Source organism: Urocampus carinirostris, chromosome 11 (assembly GCF_059441175.1).
Source record: "Urocampus carinirostris isolate Australia breed hairy pipefish chromosome 11, RoL_Ucar_1.0, whole genome shotgun sequence".
In the NCBI taxonomy this organism is placed as follows: Eukaryota; Metazoa; Chordata; class Actinopteri; order Syngnathiformes; family Syngnathidae; genus Urocampus; species Urocampus carinirostris.
In genome coordinates this window covers 40,057,261-40,076,232 of record NC_142359.1, presented here as the reverse complement: position 1 = coordinate 40,076,232, position 18,972 = coordinate 40,057,261, and the positions used below count along the sequence as shown (strand labels likewise).

At 41.5% G+C, this 18,972-nt stretch overlaps 1 protein-coding gene across 1 annotated transcript; it reads left to right on the top strand.

Moving 5' to 3' along the window:
* Positions 1–5,013: 5,013 nt before the first annotated feature.
* ccdc3a (coiled-coil domain containing 3a) lies at positions 5,014–18,322 on the top strand. Its single transcript, XM_088348066.1, has 3 exons — positions 5,014–5,706; positions 7,505–7,682; positions 16,963–18,322. The coding sequence occupies exons 1-3, from the start codon at positions 5,300–5,302 to the stop codon at positions 17,269–17,271; spliced, it is 894 nt and encodes a 297-aa protein (XP_088204192.1). The 5' UTR covers positions 5,014–5,299; the 3' UTR covers positions 17,272–18,322.
* The last annotated feature ends 650 nt before the right edge of the window (positions 18,323–18,972 follow it).

The following is an 18,972-nucleotide window of genomic DNA, read 5'->3' as shown; positions in this document are numbered from 1 at the left end:
GTTAGCGGTCTCCGAGTCAGAGGGCTGCTACAGCGCACCAATGTTTCTAGTCTTCTATAAAGATCTGTGGATACGGCATTGTTTTTTTAAACGATTTAGTGAACATTGCAGTTTAAAAAATAATTGGCATGGAATAGTTAAACAAAAATACAAAGTTAAAGTTATTATATATATATATATATATATATATATATATATATATATATATATATATATATATATATATATATATATATATATATATATATAGGCAGTGGTTATATATATATATAGGCAGTGGTTAGCGCGTGTGCGGCACAGTTCTGAGGTCGTGGGAACCTCCTGCGTGGGTTCAAATCCAGCTACCAGCCTTACTGTGCGGAGTTTGTATGTTCTCCCCGTGCTTGCATGGGTTTCCTCCGGGCACTCCGGTTTCCTCCCACATTCCAAAGACATGCATTTCAGGTGAATTGGCCGGTCCAAATTGTCCCTAGATGTGACTGAGCGAGTGAGTTGTCTGTCCCCGTGTGCCCTGTGATTGGCTGGCAACCAGTTCAGGGTGTCCCCTGCCCACTGCCCGGAGATGGTTGGGATGGGCTCCAATCCCCCCCGCGACCCTAATAAGGATAAGCGGTAGATGATATACATATATATATATATATATATATATATATATATATATATATAGATATATATATATATATATATATCTATATATATAGATATATAGATATATAGATATATATACCACAGCTATATCCCCCTAGTGGGAGGTGGCTAGAGTCATTTCTGACTCTTTTTGGGATTTAGAGGAGGGTATTCCCAGCCCAGCCCCCTCGCTCAACCCAACTGAGGTTTTGGGTGTCATTAGGTGACCAAACCCCGCAATTCCAACCCCTAATGCTGAATGCCAAGCAGGGAGGCAACGGGTACCAATATTTAAGTCTTGGGTATGACTCGTGCTGTAGAAATACAGAGAAATAAATAAATAAACACATAAATAACTAAATACAATCATGACATGTTTAATTTGATACAAGGGAGATTGTTAAGTACATATCTATTCCTTGGACACTTAATAAGCAGGTAGGCGCCTTGCATGGGTGACTCCCTATTGGTGTGTGAGTGTGTGTGTGAATGGGTGTGAAACACATTGTAAAGCGCTTTGGGAGGTCTTCATTGACTTGAAAAGCGCCATATAAATGCAGACCATTTACTATTTACGATTTAATATTCTTCTTCCTGTGATCATCATCATGATTATTATTATTATTATTATCTCATCTCATTAGCTACACCGCTTATCCTCAGTAGGGTCGCAGGGGTGCTGGAGCCCATCCCAGCAATCATCGGGCAGTGGGCAGGGGACACCCTGAACTGGTTGCCAGCCAATCGCAGGGCACACGGGGACAGACAACTCACTCGCTCATTCACACCTAGGGACAATTTGGACCGGCCAATTCACCTGAAATGCCTGTTCTTGGAATGTGGGAGGAAACCGGAGTGCCCGGAGGAAACCCACGCAAGCACGGGAGAACATACAAACTCCGCACAGGAAGTCTGGAGCTGGATTTGAACCCACGCAGGAGGTTCCCAATACATGAACTGTGCCGCACATGCGCTAACCACTGCGCCGCCGTGCTGCCTATTATTATTATTATTATTATTATTATTATTATTATTATCATCATTATTAATATCATTATCCATCCATTATCTGGACCGCTCATCCTCAGTAGGGTCGCTGGGGTGCCTGAGCCCATCCCAGCCATCTTCGGGCAGTGGGCAAAAGACAGCCTGAACTGGTTGCCAGCCAGTCGCAGGGCACACTGGGACAGACAATTCGCTCGCTCTTTCACACATAGGGACAATTTGGACCGGCCAAATAACCTGACATGCCTGTTTTTGGAATATGGGAGGAAACAGGAGTGCCCGGAGGAATCCCACTCATCCGCCGTGCCGCCCAATATTGTTATCAATATTATCATTATTGATTAAGATTTGTAGTAATAATTTTGAGTACTTTGTAGGGCTAGTGTAGAATAATGTAGTAACACAAGAAAAACAATCATAGTTTGAGGTTATATTACTAGACTAGACACTAGAGCAAGTGTTGGCAACCCAAAATGTTGAAAGAGCCAAATTAAACATAAAAAACATATATGTTGGGAGCTGCAAAGATATGTACATCTTTATATAAGCTCTATAGCAGGGTCCAGGAACCTTTTTGACCCAAAGAGCCATAAAAGCAAAAAATGTTTTGAAAGGAAATTGAGAGAGCCACATCATAAATTTTCAGACAAAATTGAAAAAACGGTCAAACACGCTCTCTAGACAAAAGCTAATTCTTCAGCACATATTTCACTGTGTGTCATTTGATGATTTAATCAAATGCATGAAATGATAATAATGCAAATCCTGTGTCCCAAATCAATATAAATATGCCATTTACAATTTGTCTTCCACCTTCAGTGAAGAGTGTTGAGGCAATTTTTTTCAATGAAATTTGTCCTTTATAACGGTTTTAAAACAATGTGCATGCAAAGTTCTTTTGTAGAAATGTCACAATTTACTGCAAACGATAAGCATATCCGTCATATTCACTTTTGGGGTAGACTGCACTGAGCGGGAGAGAGAGAGAGAGAGAGAGAGAGAGAGAGAGAGAGAGAGAGAGAGAGAGAGAGAGAGAGAGAGAGAGAGAGAGAGAGAGAGAAGGAAGTGCCTTGCGCTGTGTGCAGGGATCCGCCCACCTGTATTGCTCACCCAATCAAAGTCGTTTGCCAGCGTTTTTATTTATCAGTTTAAATGGTTTCTTATCGAACTTCTGCATTAAGTTGCTTAGGCTTTATATGGACCAAAATCGGGATGAAATCACTTGACTTTGGAACGCCACAGAGAGATGTGCAATAGTTCCATTTTATTTCGAAGCCATATGTACTCATGAAAAGAGCCTTATATGGCTCCCGAGCCATAGGTTCCCTACCCCTGCTCCATAGGGAAGGCCATGCATACTGTATATATGCAAAAGTGTATATACTACTCTTTTGGGAAAAAGTTCACATTCACGTCAATTCAAGTCATGCTTTTTGTATAGCCCTTAATAACAAGCAGTCTCAAAGAGCGGTACAACTTTTTCACCAGTGCTTCTCTAGGTGTTGTCTAGCTGGGCGAATTAAAAACCTTGGCGGGCCCGAAATGGCATCGGAGATTTGGTTGAATCCACCAATTATCATGAATCAATGAAAAAAATCACATTGAAATAACAGATTTATCAACATTCAAAAACAACAACAACAACAACAACAACAACAACAACAACAACAACAACAACAACAACAACAACAGTAGATGGCAGTGTTGTATACTTACAATCACATAGGGTGTACGACCGTTATTAACGCCTTTTCTTAATTGAAATTATAACAGAAAAGAATGTTCTAAAATATTTTAATAATGACTTTAGGCAGACTGGAGTATGTTGATAATATTTTGGGTGCTGGGTCAAAAGTAGGACCTATATTATTTCTTAGAAAACTGCGATTGAAAAGAGTAGACAGGACGAACATAAAATGGCTACGTGGAGGAAGGAACTGAAAACCTGATATAGACGCAAATACTAAGTCAAACTTTACAATATTAAGGTTAAAACCTAGAAAAGCGAAACACGGGACATCTGGCTTATTTTATAAATGTTTTTACCAAACATTGACACAGATGCCAATTTGCTTATTTTGTGTTCCGGAAAATGAGCAGACGAATGAATCATCAAATCAACCATGTGATTAAAACCAAAATGTCCTCCCTTCTTTCGTCAAATTCTTTATTATTGTGAAACCAGGGTTTTAAATCGAATCAGCGCTAGTGAAATAGAATCATTGACTTTGAATGCGCCACTACGCCCCCAACAAAAGGACGTACTTTTCCAGAAGGCTTTAAATGCAGCACTGAAGCTGGTGATGGAAATTCTGTCTGTTTTGGCAATCAGCTCTTTCAGCTCAGCTAATTGTGAACCCAAAAGGTTCTTCATTTTTTCCTTTTTATTGATATATTATCTATTATCATGAAACATCAAGAATCAAATGGTAAACGGTCTGCATTTATATAGAGCTTTTCAAGTCACTGAAGACCTCCTAGAGCGCTTTACAACGTGATTCACACTTACCCATTCACACACACACACTCACACACCAATAGGGAGTCAGCCATGCATGGTGCCTACCTGCTTATTGAGGGCATTAGCGATTCAGTGTCTTGCCCAAGGACACTTCAACACATAACACGGATGAGCCGGGAATCGAACCTGCGACCTATTGATCCCAAGACCTTCTAAGCTATTGGCCGCCCAAAATCAAAATCAAATGAAATCATTTTAAAAGTATTATGCTACAATATTACAATAGCCTATATTGTTTCAATATACTACAAACGATATCCATCCATCTATTTTCGGCGCCGCTTAGCCTCATTAGGGTCACGGGGGTGCTGGAGCCCAACCCGGCTATCTTCAGGCAGTGGGCAGGGGACACCCTGAATTGGCCGCCAGCCAGTGGCACAGCACACAGAGACAGACAACTCATCTGCTCATTTACACCAAGGGACATTTTGAACCGGCCAATTAACCAAACAAGCATGTTTTTTGGAATGTGGGAGTAAACCAGAGTGCTCGTAGGAAACCGACGCAGGCACTGGGAGAACAAGTAGCTGGAATTTAACCCCTAGACCTCTGCACCGTGTACTACAAAGTAAAACTTTCAAATTGTTTACAGAGGAAAACATCACGGTTGAGCAGTCACCAGAGCCTTGAGGGAGAGGAAAACGGAGTGGGAGGGGGAGAGGGAGATGTAGGGGGAGAGGAAGAGGGAGAGGGAAAACCAGAGAAAAACAGAGAGAGAGAGAGAGAGAGAGAGAGAGAGAGAGAGAGAGAGAGAGAGAGAGAGAGAGAGAGAGAGAGAGAGAGAGAGAGAGAGAGAGTAAGAGAGAGAGAGAGAGAGAGAGAGAAAAAGAGAGAGAGAGAGGTTCGAAGGGAGCTGGCTCCTTATTCATCGGGACCCGGCCTTTGTCCTCACTTCAATGAGCCCGGCTCACAGAGCCGTTTTGTCCGGAAACGACCTTTCACTTCTCCCTGCAGCCTTTCAGAACAAAGTTTGAGAGAAGAGAGCAAAACTTACTATGCCCCCAAAAAGCAACCTTTCTTGCACTTTTTGAATGCATAATTTCAAATTGATGGAGTCGGGCAAGCAAGGATCGACACTTTAAGATTTTGTTCGCAATAAATACTACCTTACTTCCTATCGGTATCGGCATCAACTGGGGGTGCGTAATGACTCTCACTGTTCTCCTTCCTGCGCTTTGGTGCGTTTTTACGCATTTTTCCAGTATGGTGCGCGGCTGCCAACTGCCCTCCGAGTGGCGACCCCTGAGCGAGGGATGCCGCGCTGAGTTGGCCGAGGTCATCGTTTATGGCCGTGTCCTTGCCATCCACCGGGAGCCCCTGGCCCGCGAGGAGGCCCACATGTACAACTCTCTGCCTGTCGGATTCGGTTACGACTACGAAGGTGCAGAAGAAGGGCTTGTGTACTCCGCAGAGGTGGAGCTTCTCTGCGATCAAGCTTGGGGGAGCATGCTAGAGGTCCCGGCGGGATCCAGACTTAATTTTACCGGCCTTGGCTACCTCTCATGCCAGTCCCATACGGTGATGGAGAATTATTCGTATTTCTTCTTTATCAGGTAACATGCAATAATACACTGTTTGCATGCATTCTGAACCGTGTTAAGTTTAGACATTGTCTTTATTTTCATCGTATCATTGTAGTGACGATTGTTTACCATAAGTGTCTTAAACTCGCGGCCAGGGGGACGATTGCGGCCCCCAGGATGATAGTTTGAAGCAGGTGCGTTAAAATGAAAGTTAAAGGAACAGTGTGTACTATTTGCCAACTAGATGTCGCTGTATTCTGTCATGGCACTCAAAACAAATGCAACAGAAGGAGACCAAATACGGAGACTCAAAGTGACCAAAGAACCTCATTACTTTTGAGAAAAAGATGAATAAAAAAAGAAGAAATAAAATAAAATAAAAATAAAAATTCTAGTAAAAGGAAGTAAAAAATTATGAACATGACAAAGAGAAAAATAAGAAAAGAAAGGAGAAAATTCGATTTTTTTCTTAATTTTTGTCTTTTTTCTCTCTAATTCTTTTCTTTTCTTTGTATGTATTTTTTTCTCCATTTTCCTCTTTTGCTTTCTTTTTGACTACTTTTCTTTTTATTCCCGTTTTTGTTTTTTGCCTCCCTAATTTCTTTTTTTTCATTTTTTATTCCTCAAAAAACAAGTCATTCTCTTTTCTTGATGTCTTTCTTTGAGAAAGGCTGGGTACAGATTGAAAGAAACATCTTTCAGTCTCTGTAGTTTGTAGTCTTCCTCAGACTCATTTTTCGTTGCACTACACATTACAGTGACATCTAGTGGACAAACATAACACTGCCCCATTAAGAACAGCAAAATATTTTTATCAGCACTGTTTTTGAGGAAAACCCCGTTTTGCCCAACCTCACCTGGACCCTAGCTTCAGTGGCCCCCAAATCAATTGAGTTTGATACCCCTTGTTTACAACATTGGTGTCCAAGTCCCTCTCTTTGCCCAGTGCCACATGGCAAATAAAACTCTGTAAAAATGTATATAAATGTGAATAACAATTTACAAAAAGGTAATGTAAAATAATATAAGAAGGTACTAAAAAGTCCTGGAAAATATGAAAAGGTACTAAAAACAACTGAAATGTCCCAAAATATACGAAAAGGTACTAAAAAGTACTGAAAAATATGAAAAGGTACTAAAAAGTCCTGAAAACATGGAAAAAGTACAAAAACTAGTAAAAAGTATGAAAAAGTACTAAAAAGTAAAAAATAGCATTGAAAAGTATAAAAAAAATTCTAAAGTATTTAAATGTAAGGTAAAGCCCTGAAAAGTATGAAATGGTACTAAAATGACTGAAAAGTATGAAAAGGTATTTAAAAAAGAACTCAAAATATTAAAGAAATACTATAAAGTACCGAAAAAAATGAGAACAAAAAAAGGACTGAAAAATACGAAAAAGCATTAAAGTGCTGAAAAGAATGGGAAAAGTACAAACTACTATTAAAAAGTATCAACATTTCCAAAGTATTTAAAAGTATTGAAAATCATTGAAAAGTATAAAAAGGTACTCAAAATTACTGAAAAATACCAAAAGATACTAAAAACGCTGAAAAACATGAAAAGGTATTAAAAAGTACTGAAAGTATGAAAATGTACTAATTATTGAAAAGCATGGAAAATTACAAAAATGTAAAACAGTATAAAAAAAGTACTAAAAGGTGCGAGCCTCCGTCAAGGGGGGTGTGGGCGTGTTTGACTTTTTTTTAACTTTTTTTTAACTTTCTCATAATATAATGCAACTGCACATCAACTTCACAATGATGTGCTGTGTTGCTTTCACTGTCCTGTGTCATATAATAACGACAACCTTTCAAAACACATTCACAAGGATGGACGAGAACTACAACATCAGACCCCACGGAGTGAATTTCCAGGATGCAGTTTTTCCTGACACGGCCGAGAACCGACACATTTTCTCCAGCCTCTTCCAGTTCTCCAACTGCACGCATGGCAGCCAGCTCTTCCACTCTTTCAGTCCCGAGTGGGACATTCTGGAAGACAGTAGGGTAAGGAGTTGGGTCTTGTGGTAAGTTTTTCAGGCAAAACTAACTATGGGCCTATTTTGGAATCGGAAATTTGCCAGTTGGTAATCTTCATTAAGCTGTTTAATGCTGCATTCGTTGGTAGCTCGGAAAAACGACATAGCAAAATGAAAAAGGCATCTTTTTATTAGCTGAGCTGCAAAAAGATACTATATGCAGTGGAACCTCGGTTCTCGACCATAATCCGTTCGAGAACCCTGTTCAAAAACCGATTTGATGATTGCTGGGATGGGCTCCAGCACCCCCGCGACCCTACTGAGGATAAGCGGTGTAGCTAATGAGAAGAGATGAGGTAAACATGAAGCTAACCCAGGCTAATCGTACGCTCGCGTTAGCGTAATCTTCCGTACGAAAGATTACGCTAACATGAACGTGTAAATATAAAAAAATCAGGTCGTTTACATGTCATTTAGCACCCGGGTCTCCACAACAAGTGGTGAGCGGTAAAAGGATAAAGAAAAGAATTATGAATAGGATTTCTTACCTTTGTGGTGCTCAGCAGAAGCCATGCTGTATGTATAACAAGATCGGAAACTCGCACACCTTCTTCATATTTTGCTATTATCATCTCATCTCATCTCATCTCATCAGCTGCACCGCTAATCCTCAGTAGGGTCGCGGGGGTGCTGGAGCCCATCCCAGCAATCATCGGGCAGTGGGCAGGGGACACCCTGAACTGGTTGCCAGCCAATTGCAGGGCACACGGGGACAGACAACTCACTCGCTCATTCACACCTAGGGACAATTTGGACCGGCCAATTCACCTGACATGCATGTTTTTGGAATGTGGGAGGAAACCGGAGTGCCCGGAGGAAACCCACGCAAGCACGGGGAGAACATTCAAACTCCGCACAGGAAGTCTGGAGCTAGATTTGAACCCACGCAGGAGGTTCCCAAGACATGAACTGTGCCGCACATGCGCTAACCACTCCGCCACCGTGCTGCCCATTTTGCTATTATTTCTTTCTTAAATGCAATAGTTGTACGCACTACTCTTCTTTTTTCACCTGTAGCAACTTTGCTGCTTGCACCGAACTTCTTCTGAGGCATAATTAGGGGTTAAAACACTCTGTTCACCGATATTCAAAACGAAAGCAAAAAGAAGTGCGCGCTCACATGACAACAGTTCTTCACGAGGGGTGGGGGCAATCTACACCCGTACGCCGCTCAGCATCACCCCTAGCGTACCGCCGTTCGAACTCCGATTTTTTTAACGAAAAGCGAAGCAAGAATTTCTTGAAATTTTGGGTCGAGAACCGATTTGTTCTAACTGAGAGGCGTTCGAAAACCGAGGTTCCACTGTACTATGTCTCATTTAGGTATCACTTTGTTTTGAATTATACTACCAGGTGGTTAATATTTTTTCTAATTTTAAGAAATATTTTCCATTAAGGTTCTAATAACAATACTTAAGATTAGCTAAATACAGTGCATCCGGAAAGTATTCACAGCGCTTCACTTTTTCCACATTTTGTTATATTACAGCCTCATTCCAAATTGTATTAATTTAATCTCTTATCTCAAAATTCTACACAAAATACTCCATTATGACGATGTGAAAAAGTTTTTTTTTTCCTTTTTTTGAATTTAGTAAAAATAGAAAACTAAGAAATCACAGTTACATAAGTATTTACAGCCTTGGCTTAATACTTTGTTGATCCACTTTTGGCAGAAAATACAGCCTCAAGTCTTTTTTAATATGATCACACAAGTTTAGCACACCTATCTTTAGGCAGTTTTGCCCATTCTTCTTTGCAATAAGTCTCAAGCTCAATCAGGTTGGATGGGAGACGTTTGTGCACAGCCATTTTCAGATCTCTCCAGAGATGTTCGATCGGATTCAAGTCTGGACTCTGGCTGGGCCGCTCCAGGACATTCACGGAGTGGTTCTGAAGCCAATCTTTTGAGATCTTGGTTGTGTGCTTTGGGTCATTGTCCTGCTGAAAAATGAACCTTCGCCCCAGCCTGAGGTCAAGAGTGCTCTGGAGCAGGTTTTCATCCAGGATATCTCTATATATTGCTGCATTCATTTTTCCTTCTATCCTGACTAGTCTGCCAGTTCCTGCTGCTGAAAAACATCCCCACAGCATGATGCTGCCACCACCATGCTTCACTGTAGGGATGGTATTGGCCTGGTGATGAGCGGTGCCTGGCATTCACACCAAAGAGTTCAATCTTTGTCTCATCAGACCAGAGAATTTTGTTTCTCATGGTCTGAGAGTCATTCAGGTGCTTTTTGGCAAATTCCAGACCGGCTTCCATGTTCCTTTTACTAACGAGTGGCTTTCGTCTGGCCACTCTACCATACAGGCCTTATTGGTGGATTGCTGCAGAGATGGTTGTCCTTCTGGAAGGCTCTCCTCTCTCCACAGAGGAACGCTGGAGCTCTGACAGAGTGACCATCGGGTTCTTGGTCACCTCCCTGACTAAGGCCCTTCTTCCCCGATCGCTCAGTTTAGAAGGCCGGCCAGCTCTAGGAAGAGTCCTGGTGGTTCCAAATGTCTTCCATTTACAAATAATGGAGGCCACTGTGCTCATTGGGACCTTCAAAGCACCAGAAATTTTTCTGTATCCTTCCCCAGATTTGTGCCTCAAGACAATCCTGTCTCGCAGGTATACAGACAGTTCTTCTGACTTCATGCTTGGTGTTTGTGCTCTGACATGCACACTCAACTGTGGGACCTTATATAGACAGGTGTGTGCCTTTCCAAATCACGTCCAATCAACTGAATTTACTGCAGGTGGACTCCAATTAAGCTGTAGAAAGATCTCAAGGATGATCAGTGGAAAAAAGATGCACCTGAGCTCAATTTTGAGCTTCATGGCAAAGGCTGTGAATACTCATGTAAATGTGATTTCGTAGTTTTCTATTTTTAATAAATTCAAAAAAAGTAAAAAAAAAAAACATTTTCACATTGTCATAATGGAGTATTTTGTGTAGACTTTTGAGACAAGAGATTAAATTAATACAATTTGGAATGAGGCTGTAACATGACAAAATGTGGAAAAAGTGAAGCGCTGTGAATACTTTCCGGATGCACTGTAATCCTCCACAGAAAACAAGTTTTTTATTTTAGGCATTAGTATTCTTTTTTTAACAGGAAAAACCCCCAAATTAAATAGCTTAAAAAGGGGAAAATTCCAGTTGAAATAAGCAACGTTTTCTGCCACTGGAATATTTGTGTAAAAGTATGCCTCACCATCATCCTGTTAGGAACCAGGAACGGAGACGGGAACCCAATTGCGTTAGTTTCTTAGTTTAATTTGAAAAGAGACGTAAGCTGGAACCCAGTGATCGTTGATTGTGGGGAGCAGGTCGCTCGGGAGGCGGGAGTGGCACTTCTCTGGCGAGCGATAGCGGTGTCGAAGAGGGAAAAGCAGGTCGGGTTACCGGGGCGCAGGAGCAGAGTCGTGATCAAACGGAAACAGGTCGAAGCCGGCAAACGTACAGCTTGTAAACTAGTCCAGAAAGTCTATGACGGCCACGACGCAGCTTCCCATCTCTGCCAGCTGGTAAATGCAGGGGTTGACATGCTTCAGGTCAGACGCTGGTCCGCTGACTCATCTCAAATCCTCCTTCTCCTTCGTATCACCACCAGGCAGGCAGTCGGAAAAAGACACGACAATACAGAATATGAGGTGGGCATCAACCATAAGCTTTGGAATAGAAGTGTGTCTTAAGCCTCGATTTAAAAACTTCCAATGAGGTTGCAGATCTTATCTCCGGTAGCAGGGCATTCCATAACACCGAGGCCCGGATGGAGAACGCTCTCGAGCCTGCAGACTTCTTGGCTCTTGGAGTCACAAGTAGATCACTGTGCCTACCTACTTATCTATCAACCTACCTACCTCTTCTTTTTCCTTCCAATTTTTTTCTATATATTTGCCATTTATTTCCAGATTTATCTATATCCGCCATTTATTCACAATGTTTATATCTGCCATTTTTCTACCTACCAACCTACCTACCTATCTAATTTTCTCCGTATCTGCCATTTCTTCATGATGTTTATATCGGCCAATTTTTTACCTACCCACATAACTTACTGTACCTACTACACCTACCTACCTAACTACCTAACAGATTTTTCTAAATACCTGCCCTTTCTTCACATTGTTTATATCCACCAATGTCTACCTACCCACATAACTTACTGTATCTACCTAGCTGCCCACTCAACTCATGTATCTACCTACCTACCCACCTACCTACCTACCTACCTACCTACCTACCTACCTACCTACCTACCTACCTACATTTATTCATGATGTTTATGTCTGCCAATTTTCTACCTACCCACCTACCTTTTTCCAAGACCTTCTGTTTCAATAGGTAAGGTCAAATTTTGCACAGGTAGGTTTTGGTCAGGTACGTTTAAGACCCACGTTAATTGCAAGACTAAGAAATTATCCATTTTAAGCAAAGGTAAAATTCGCAAGAATTTACTCAGCCATTTCAGCAAATCCACTTTTTCAGCTTGTTTTGACCTTCAGGCTTAATGGTCAGGTAGCCATAGAGCTGTGGAGGAATTAAGGAAGACCCTTTTTACCATATTCTAAATTTCATCACCTTTTTATTTCCACGCTGAGGCCTGGTGCTTTTAAGACCTAAATGAGCCCGTAAAATTGGGTGTTAGGTTGTTATTTTTATTGTCAACCCCCACGGGAACCCAAAAACCCCTGAAGCTTACTCAAGAGATCTTCTTTCCTACCAAAACATCTAATGAGGCTTTTACTAGTTGACACTCAGTTGACAGTCTCTACATGGCCTGTTGTCACAATCCAGACTTGGAGACAGGACCCAGTAGCGTTCGTTTACTCAGTTTTATTGATAAAGAGGGAGAGCAGTGCTTGCTTCCACGATCCGATGATCGACGGACAAGGGTAGCAGGTGGCTGGAACGCGGATGTGGCATTTCCGTGTCGAGCGAGGATAATCGTAGGCAGCAGGGATACTGGTCACTAGCCGGGACGGGAGAGCAAGCGCGGTATCGAGTTCAGAAAAGAAGTTGGTAACAGGTGTCAGGCAGGAAACAGGGCAAAACAGGTTGGTGGTCGGGATGGCAGATCAGGGCAGAAACGGGTCCAGAAACAGGTCGGCAACAGGGATCAGGCAGGAGAAAACAGAGCAGGAAAATGTCGGAAGGTATGAGCTTGCCTAGCTGGGAGCATAAGTTCGGAAACGGTCTGACGGCTTCCTCTTGGAAGAAGGGGGTTTAAAAAGAGTCTTTGAACCAATCAGCGTTCAAGGCTGTTGGCGCCAATTGGGCAGTCACAGGGGCCCTAAATCAGCAATCATGACAGTTGTTTTCTATTGCAGTAGAAAACATTTATATAAAATCATTGCTAATTTACAACAGTAGTACTTAATTAGCACATTGAATGTTTAATAACGCTCATAAATATTTGATGTGGACTCTCAGAAGCTTGAGAGGTATTTAACCCAAAAACTGAATGAGGTACTTACATTATTTTTCAACAAGATAAGATAATCCTTTATTTGTCCCACAATGTTGAAATTTATTTTGTTACAACAGTAAGGCAATGAATATCAGCTAAGAATATCAACAGTATAAACAAGTATTTAAAAATATAAAAAATAAAAACCAGAATATTTCCAATGGCAGGTGTGCAAAATAGTTAAAGTAACATGGCCAGTAATGGACAAATATGCAAAGTCATGGAGGGTGTGCAGTCTATCGAGAGCACACTGCTTCTTATATAGTCTGACGGCTGCAGGAAGGACCTGTGGAACCGCTCCTTCACACACTTGGGGTGAAGCAGCCTGTCACTGAATGAGCTCTCCAGAGCAGATACTGTGTCGTGCAGGGGGTGGGAGACAGCCTGGCCATCATCCCCCTCTCTCCTACCACCTCCGTCCAAAATCCATATTGCTTTAAGCGAGCACAAGCATAAGCCACTTATGTTAGAAGTTTTGCAGTTCTTGACCGTCCAAAGTGAATTACACTGTTTTGTTCCCCAGTCAACTATTGCTGAGAGCAGGGCCTGGCAGAGAAATTTTGTGTCATGCATGGCAGTTTTTTTTCTGTTCTTTCTGCCTAAAATGAAAAGTACCTGTGCCCCATTATTCCTGGTTGACTATTGCTGCGAGCGGGGCCGGCAGAGCGCAATGTGTTGAGCCTAGAGGCTCTCTTTTTGCAGTAATTTCAGCGTAAAACAATTTGCACTCGTGCAAACAGGATCCACTATCCTGAATCCTATTGTGCCGCCTTTGCAACCATGAATTCGACAAACACCTTTCTTTTACCAAGGACTCTGCACACAATGCTGTGTCAAGCAGGTTTAATTGTATTCACAAAGGTAAAACTGAAAATACAGGCAAAAAATATATTACAATATGTACATTTGGTGTCTGCCAGCAAGACAGACGCTGCCCTACATACGAACGAGATTAGTGCTTAGTGCTATATTTTGTATGGAATGTATCTTTAAGGTTTATATAAGTATGTTTAAGGCTTGTATTAGTAACCTGTATTTAAACCTGTATTGTTTCGTACTGAAAAATAAACGTTTAATAAAATAATATGCTCTATGAAGATAAAGTTAAGTTTAACTTACTTTTGGAAGATGGGCTTCAAGTGTTAGACGACTTCCTCCTCAGTGGTAGAAAGTGGACCAGAAAAAAGTGATCCAACCATTTTCTCAACTGCATCAAGCTTTCCTATTGCTTTTTCATTTCAAAAGAAATGGGTCGCCTCTTCTTTACACCAACCATATTGAATGGATGCACGAGACATTAAACAATAAAAACGTCAACGTTCTTAGCGCGCTGGAGACACAATATAGAATGTTTACACACGAACTAAGAGGAAGAGGAAGCGGATTTCTTCTTTGGAGTGGATGCTGGGTGACCTCTCACAGTGCCACACGCCAGTAGTGACGGAGAGAAGCACTAGAGTACTGTCCTGTACTTGGAAAAAGGTGCACACAATACAAAATCTATCTTACGACAATGTCCGGATATTTTTCGACATCTCAAAAAAAATCTTCGTATCTACAGTTTTCCGTAAGTCGAATGGTCGTTATTAGGGGAGCGTCTGTGTAAAACAAAGAAAATGCGGCACAGACGCCATTTTGATGAGCTCCGTGTTAGCGGGTAGTTAGCATATTGTCTTACAAACCGCTACGGCCAAATTCTATAATCAAACATAAATCCCAAAAATACAAAAAACTTCTCTGTTCTCAAATATTAATTTTTTTTAAAACAAAATAATTCATAAAAATAAAAAAGATCAATTTGTAATAAATTAATCCATAATTTCCGTGGGTCGGACTTACATCCGAGGAACAGTGTGTATAATTTGACCACTAGACTTTGCTTCATATTGCTGTGCAACCGAAAACGAATGATTAAAAAGAAAGAACATAAACTAGAGACTTAAAGTGACCCAACTGCAATATTTTTTGCCCTGCCTTTTGTAAAGAAATAAAAAAAGGAAAAATAGAAAAGGGGCGAAAGGAAATAAAAAACACAAAAAGGGGAAAAGGAAAAATAGAAAGAAAAAAAAGATGGAAAAATGGAAAGAAGAAAAATACTTTTTTTCGCATTTGTTCTGGGATTTCTTCGGATCAAAGAAGAAGCAAGATGACCGACAATGATGTCAGCTCCATCTGAGTGAGGCTAATGTTATATGAAATCAATTCACATTTCTCTTCCTATGAGTATTTCAAAACATGGAAGTTAATTTCATACTTCATGTTTATTTGCCTATATTTTTAGTTAGTATTTGTTTTTTTAAAGAATTATATTGTTTCCCTCCAGAAGGTGCTTAATACACACTGCCCTTTAGACTTTCATTTTGGGGGAGTTGCAGTGCAGTGTGCCTGGTGTGCATCTAAACTGCTTTATAAATCCCAATTTGGTTGTACGTGTTTGTATGTGACTTACAGGCTCCGAAACAACTGACCGGATTTTCGTTAAGATTTACACAGTTGTACTTTAGCCCTTTGTGAGTGTCTTTATCCAGCTTTTGTTTCAAGGCACCCCCACTAAATACCAACAAAATTGACAAACATCTGCTTTTGCGTAGTCTGGTTTTGTGGGGTCTCTCACATGATCTGGCGGCCAAATTGGGTACTGCAACTCCCGAACACCAACCAGTCCAAGCATTCAAACGCAGTCTTCTATTGGCCTGGCAATGAATGGCCATTTCGCTTGTCAATCAACAAATAGTCACTTACTCCAAGTGCATCCAGGGTAAAACCAGAGGTTGGTAGTAACGAGTTGCATTTACTCCGTTTTATTTACTTGAGTAAGTTTTGGGTGATTTTGTACTTCTAGGAGTGTCTTTAAATCACTATACCTTTCACTTTTCCATGAGTAGTTTTGTGAAGAAGGAAGTGTATTTTTGCTTTGCTATATTAGGCTATATTAAAGCCGTTACTTAAGTATGTAAGTACACTTGTCTGTCTCTGGCGGATCGAGCCGTTTAGACTTCACTCCACGTCGAATTAGGGATGTGTGGTACTTGATCAAAATGGCTATTACATTCCCCCCAAAATTAGATCCGAAGGCGTTTTAGTAACTTTTGCGCTAAGGGGGACATTTCATGCAGGAGGACAGAGGGCCTTTTTCGGGACAACACCGCCTTACAACACAGACAAGCATCCAAGTGTGCGTATTTAAAAGTACAGCAGTAGCAAAACTGAGTTCGGTTGTGGTTTATTTAAGTATTGATTCCAGAGTAAAACACACGGATAAACACTTGTAGGAGTTTGTTTTTCAATGCTTTAATCTTCAATTCTCTCGTTGCTACTCTGTTTACAGTTTCTTCCACGTGGCGTAGAAATCAACACATCATGGCAGATAAAAACAGGGAAAGCATTCAATGGAGGGAAAGGGAGGTTTTTGGATTTAATTAATATTTGGGGGGACAACTCTGTTTCGTCTCCAGTAGCACGATAACTTTCGAATTGCTAGATACACTATGGCGTTAGCATCCATGAGTACTTCCGCAAAAAAATGCAATGCGTGTGACGTCACACAACCTCTTCTGCGCAAGCGGGTTATGATGGCCATCAAACAAGAGACGCTTATAAAAGTCATAGGAGTTGCATTTAGATAAAAATGTGAATGATCTCACAAAAACAACGGATCTCACCCAAAGATCAGGATTGAGCATTAAGCTCTGCAGTGTGAACGTCAGCTTCACAATAGGAGACTTTTATGTGCGCCTTGTGGTCGTGAAACATGCAAACCTCTGACTGTTCTTATTCCTCTGCAGCTGCTGTGCTCGTCGGTGCAGGCGGCGCTTTTCGAGGAGGAAGAGCGAAGCCACGGGCTTCGGGATCGTTTGGCCACTGGGGAGCGCAGGAACAGGCAGCTGAAGGAACGCATCCGCAAGCTAAAGCGCTCCCTAAGGAATGCCCGCAAGGTCACCCGCAAGGCCGAGCGCGAGGCGCAAGATCTGTTAGCAAGGCTCCAGGAGGCCGAACGTCGAGCTCAACGACTTCACCTCAACGCCATTACGCAGGAAGAACCCCCGCCGCAGCGCTATGTCGGCCCGGCTCTTCGACAGAGGATGCAACTCTAAACTATGTCGAGAGAGCGGGCGTTTGTGAGAGACTGCTGGACGGTCTTTAAAGAGAAAAACACTCGACACTTAGGATTATTTACCAAGTGTGTTTCAGTGAACCACAACCTTTTCAGTATTATTCACTGGTTCATTTTGTAGTGAAATTTGGGTGGTCAAAAAATTATTTTAACAAATAACCAATTGGATAATTAAGATAAAGAGTCGAGTTCATTCTTTTTAAACTCATCTCGCCTTTTTGGAGCACCACATACCTTTTCAAGTCATTATATCAGGAAAACAGATGAAAATCATTTTTTAATTATTCTGAAAGGTGGCTACACACAACTTATGTGAATTATTCTTTCTGTTTTTGATAGTTCAATATATTCTAATCAAGACACACAAGACTCTTGGATTTATGGAGTTTTCTTTTCGTAGTCATCTACAGAAGAAGCTTGAATAGAACATAAAACAAAACGAGAACAATTTTACAAGACAAAGTAAGATAGAAGGTGAGATCTTAGCTGGCATCATCGAGATAGAAAAACAACCTTGGCTTAATTATTAGATTATTGTAATTTGTTAGAAGTCCCCCTTAAAGTCACCCTTATTAATAGTAAAGGATTTTATGCATTTGACTATAAAGGACTTTAAACGATTGACTACAAATTACATGTATTCAGTTTAATGCAATAAAGATGTTCACTGTGCTTTGGTTCAGTGTACAGTGGAAGGTCGGGGCAGGCTGTGTGGAATGCGAGACATGTTTACGATAACAGAATGCCTGTAAATGCTGACGCAGAAGGCCAGATGCGGAAGGTCAGATGTCGGGGCGCCGCTGGTATGCGAAGATTTTGGAGCCCAGCCGACATGCCATCATACGGCGAGAAGAGATCCAATAAAAGAAAGCTAACGTTAACTGCAGATGACACATAGCCAATAGGATGTCTTTGCTTTGTTTGTGAAATGTATAAATGATCCCGGGCACCTTGGATGAGGGCCGTCTCCTGTGTACACTTAGATTTGCTGTCAGGAACAATAAACATCCGCCCCCGTGTGGAAATGCCGGCTCCTGGTCATTTCTCTCTCAAAAAACGAGCACACATAATTGTTGGATGAATGTGGGTTGTGTTTAGTTAATGGAGTCAGATAACTAATTCGAACAATTAACGGTAAATTTTGATAAAAAATCCCAACAATACCTAGCACCATGAGATGAAGGTGATAGCCCAGTCTTGATGTCCTCGGCGGTAGAGCAATGAGGAATCATGAAGGCTGGGGACCCGTGAAGAGAACCACGGGATGCAGTGTGTAGGAGCCGTGAGCAATAGCTCAGCATGTTCTCTGTTTGCTTGTGAAGCCAGGACTGTGTCAGACCCTTTTTGGTTGCGTGCTGGGCAAGATTTGCTTGTTTGGCTGTACCTCTTGCCTCTAGGCTGGCTGAAAAAGAACTCTTTTACCCTCTTGTAAGCGAGGCCTCTTATTCGCTCGCTGGCATCTTTCAAACTGAATTGGGAGATGGCTAATGGCTAATAGCTCCGGCCTCCTGTTGGGCGGGGGACTCCTACCCCTCCGACCGATCTGTTCCTTTATTACACACATGCATGCAAGAAAACAAATTTCCCGCCCCGGTGTTATCACATAACTTTGTCATTGTGAACAGTTTAATGCACTACAATTGTCTGACAATATCTTTATGGCCCAGGCCAAGGGCGCCAT

Bases quoted from the DNA above. Each gene is read 5' to 3' on its own strand.
- ccdc3a (XM_088348066.1), top strand. From the start codon at position 5,300: ATGACTCTCACTGTTCTCCTTCCTGCGCTTTGGTGCGTTTTTACGCAT. The intron at 5,707-7,504 runs GTAACATGCAAT...CACATTCACAAG, and splicing joins TCGTATTTCTTCTTTATCAG to GATGGACGAGAACTACAACA. The intron at 7,683-16,962 runs GTAAGGAGTTGG...ATTCCTCTGCAG, and splicing joins ACATTCTGGAAGACAGTAGG to CTGCTGTGCTCGTCGGTGCA.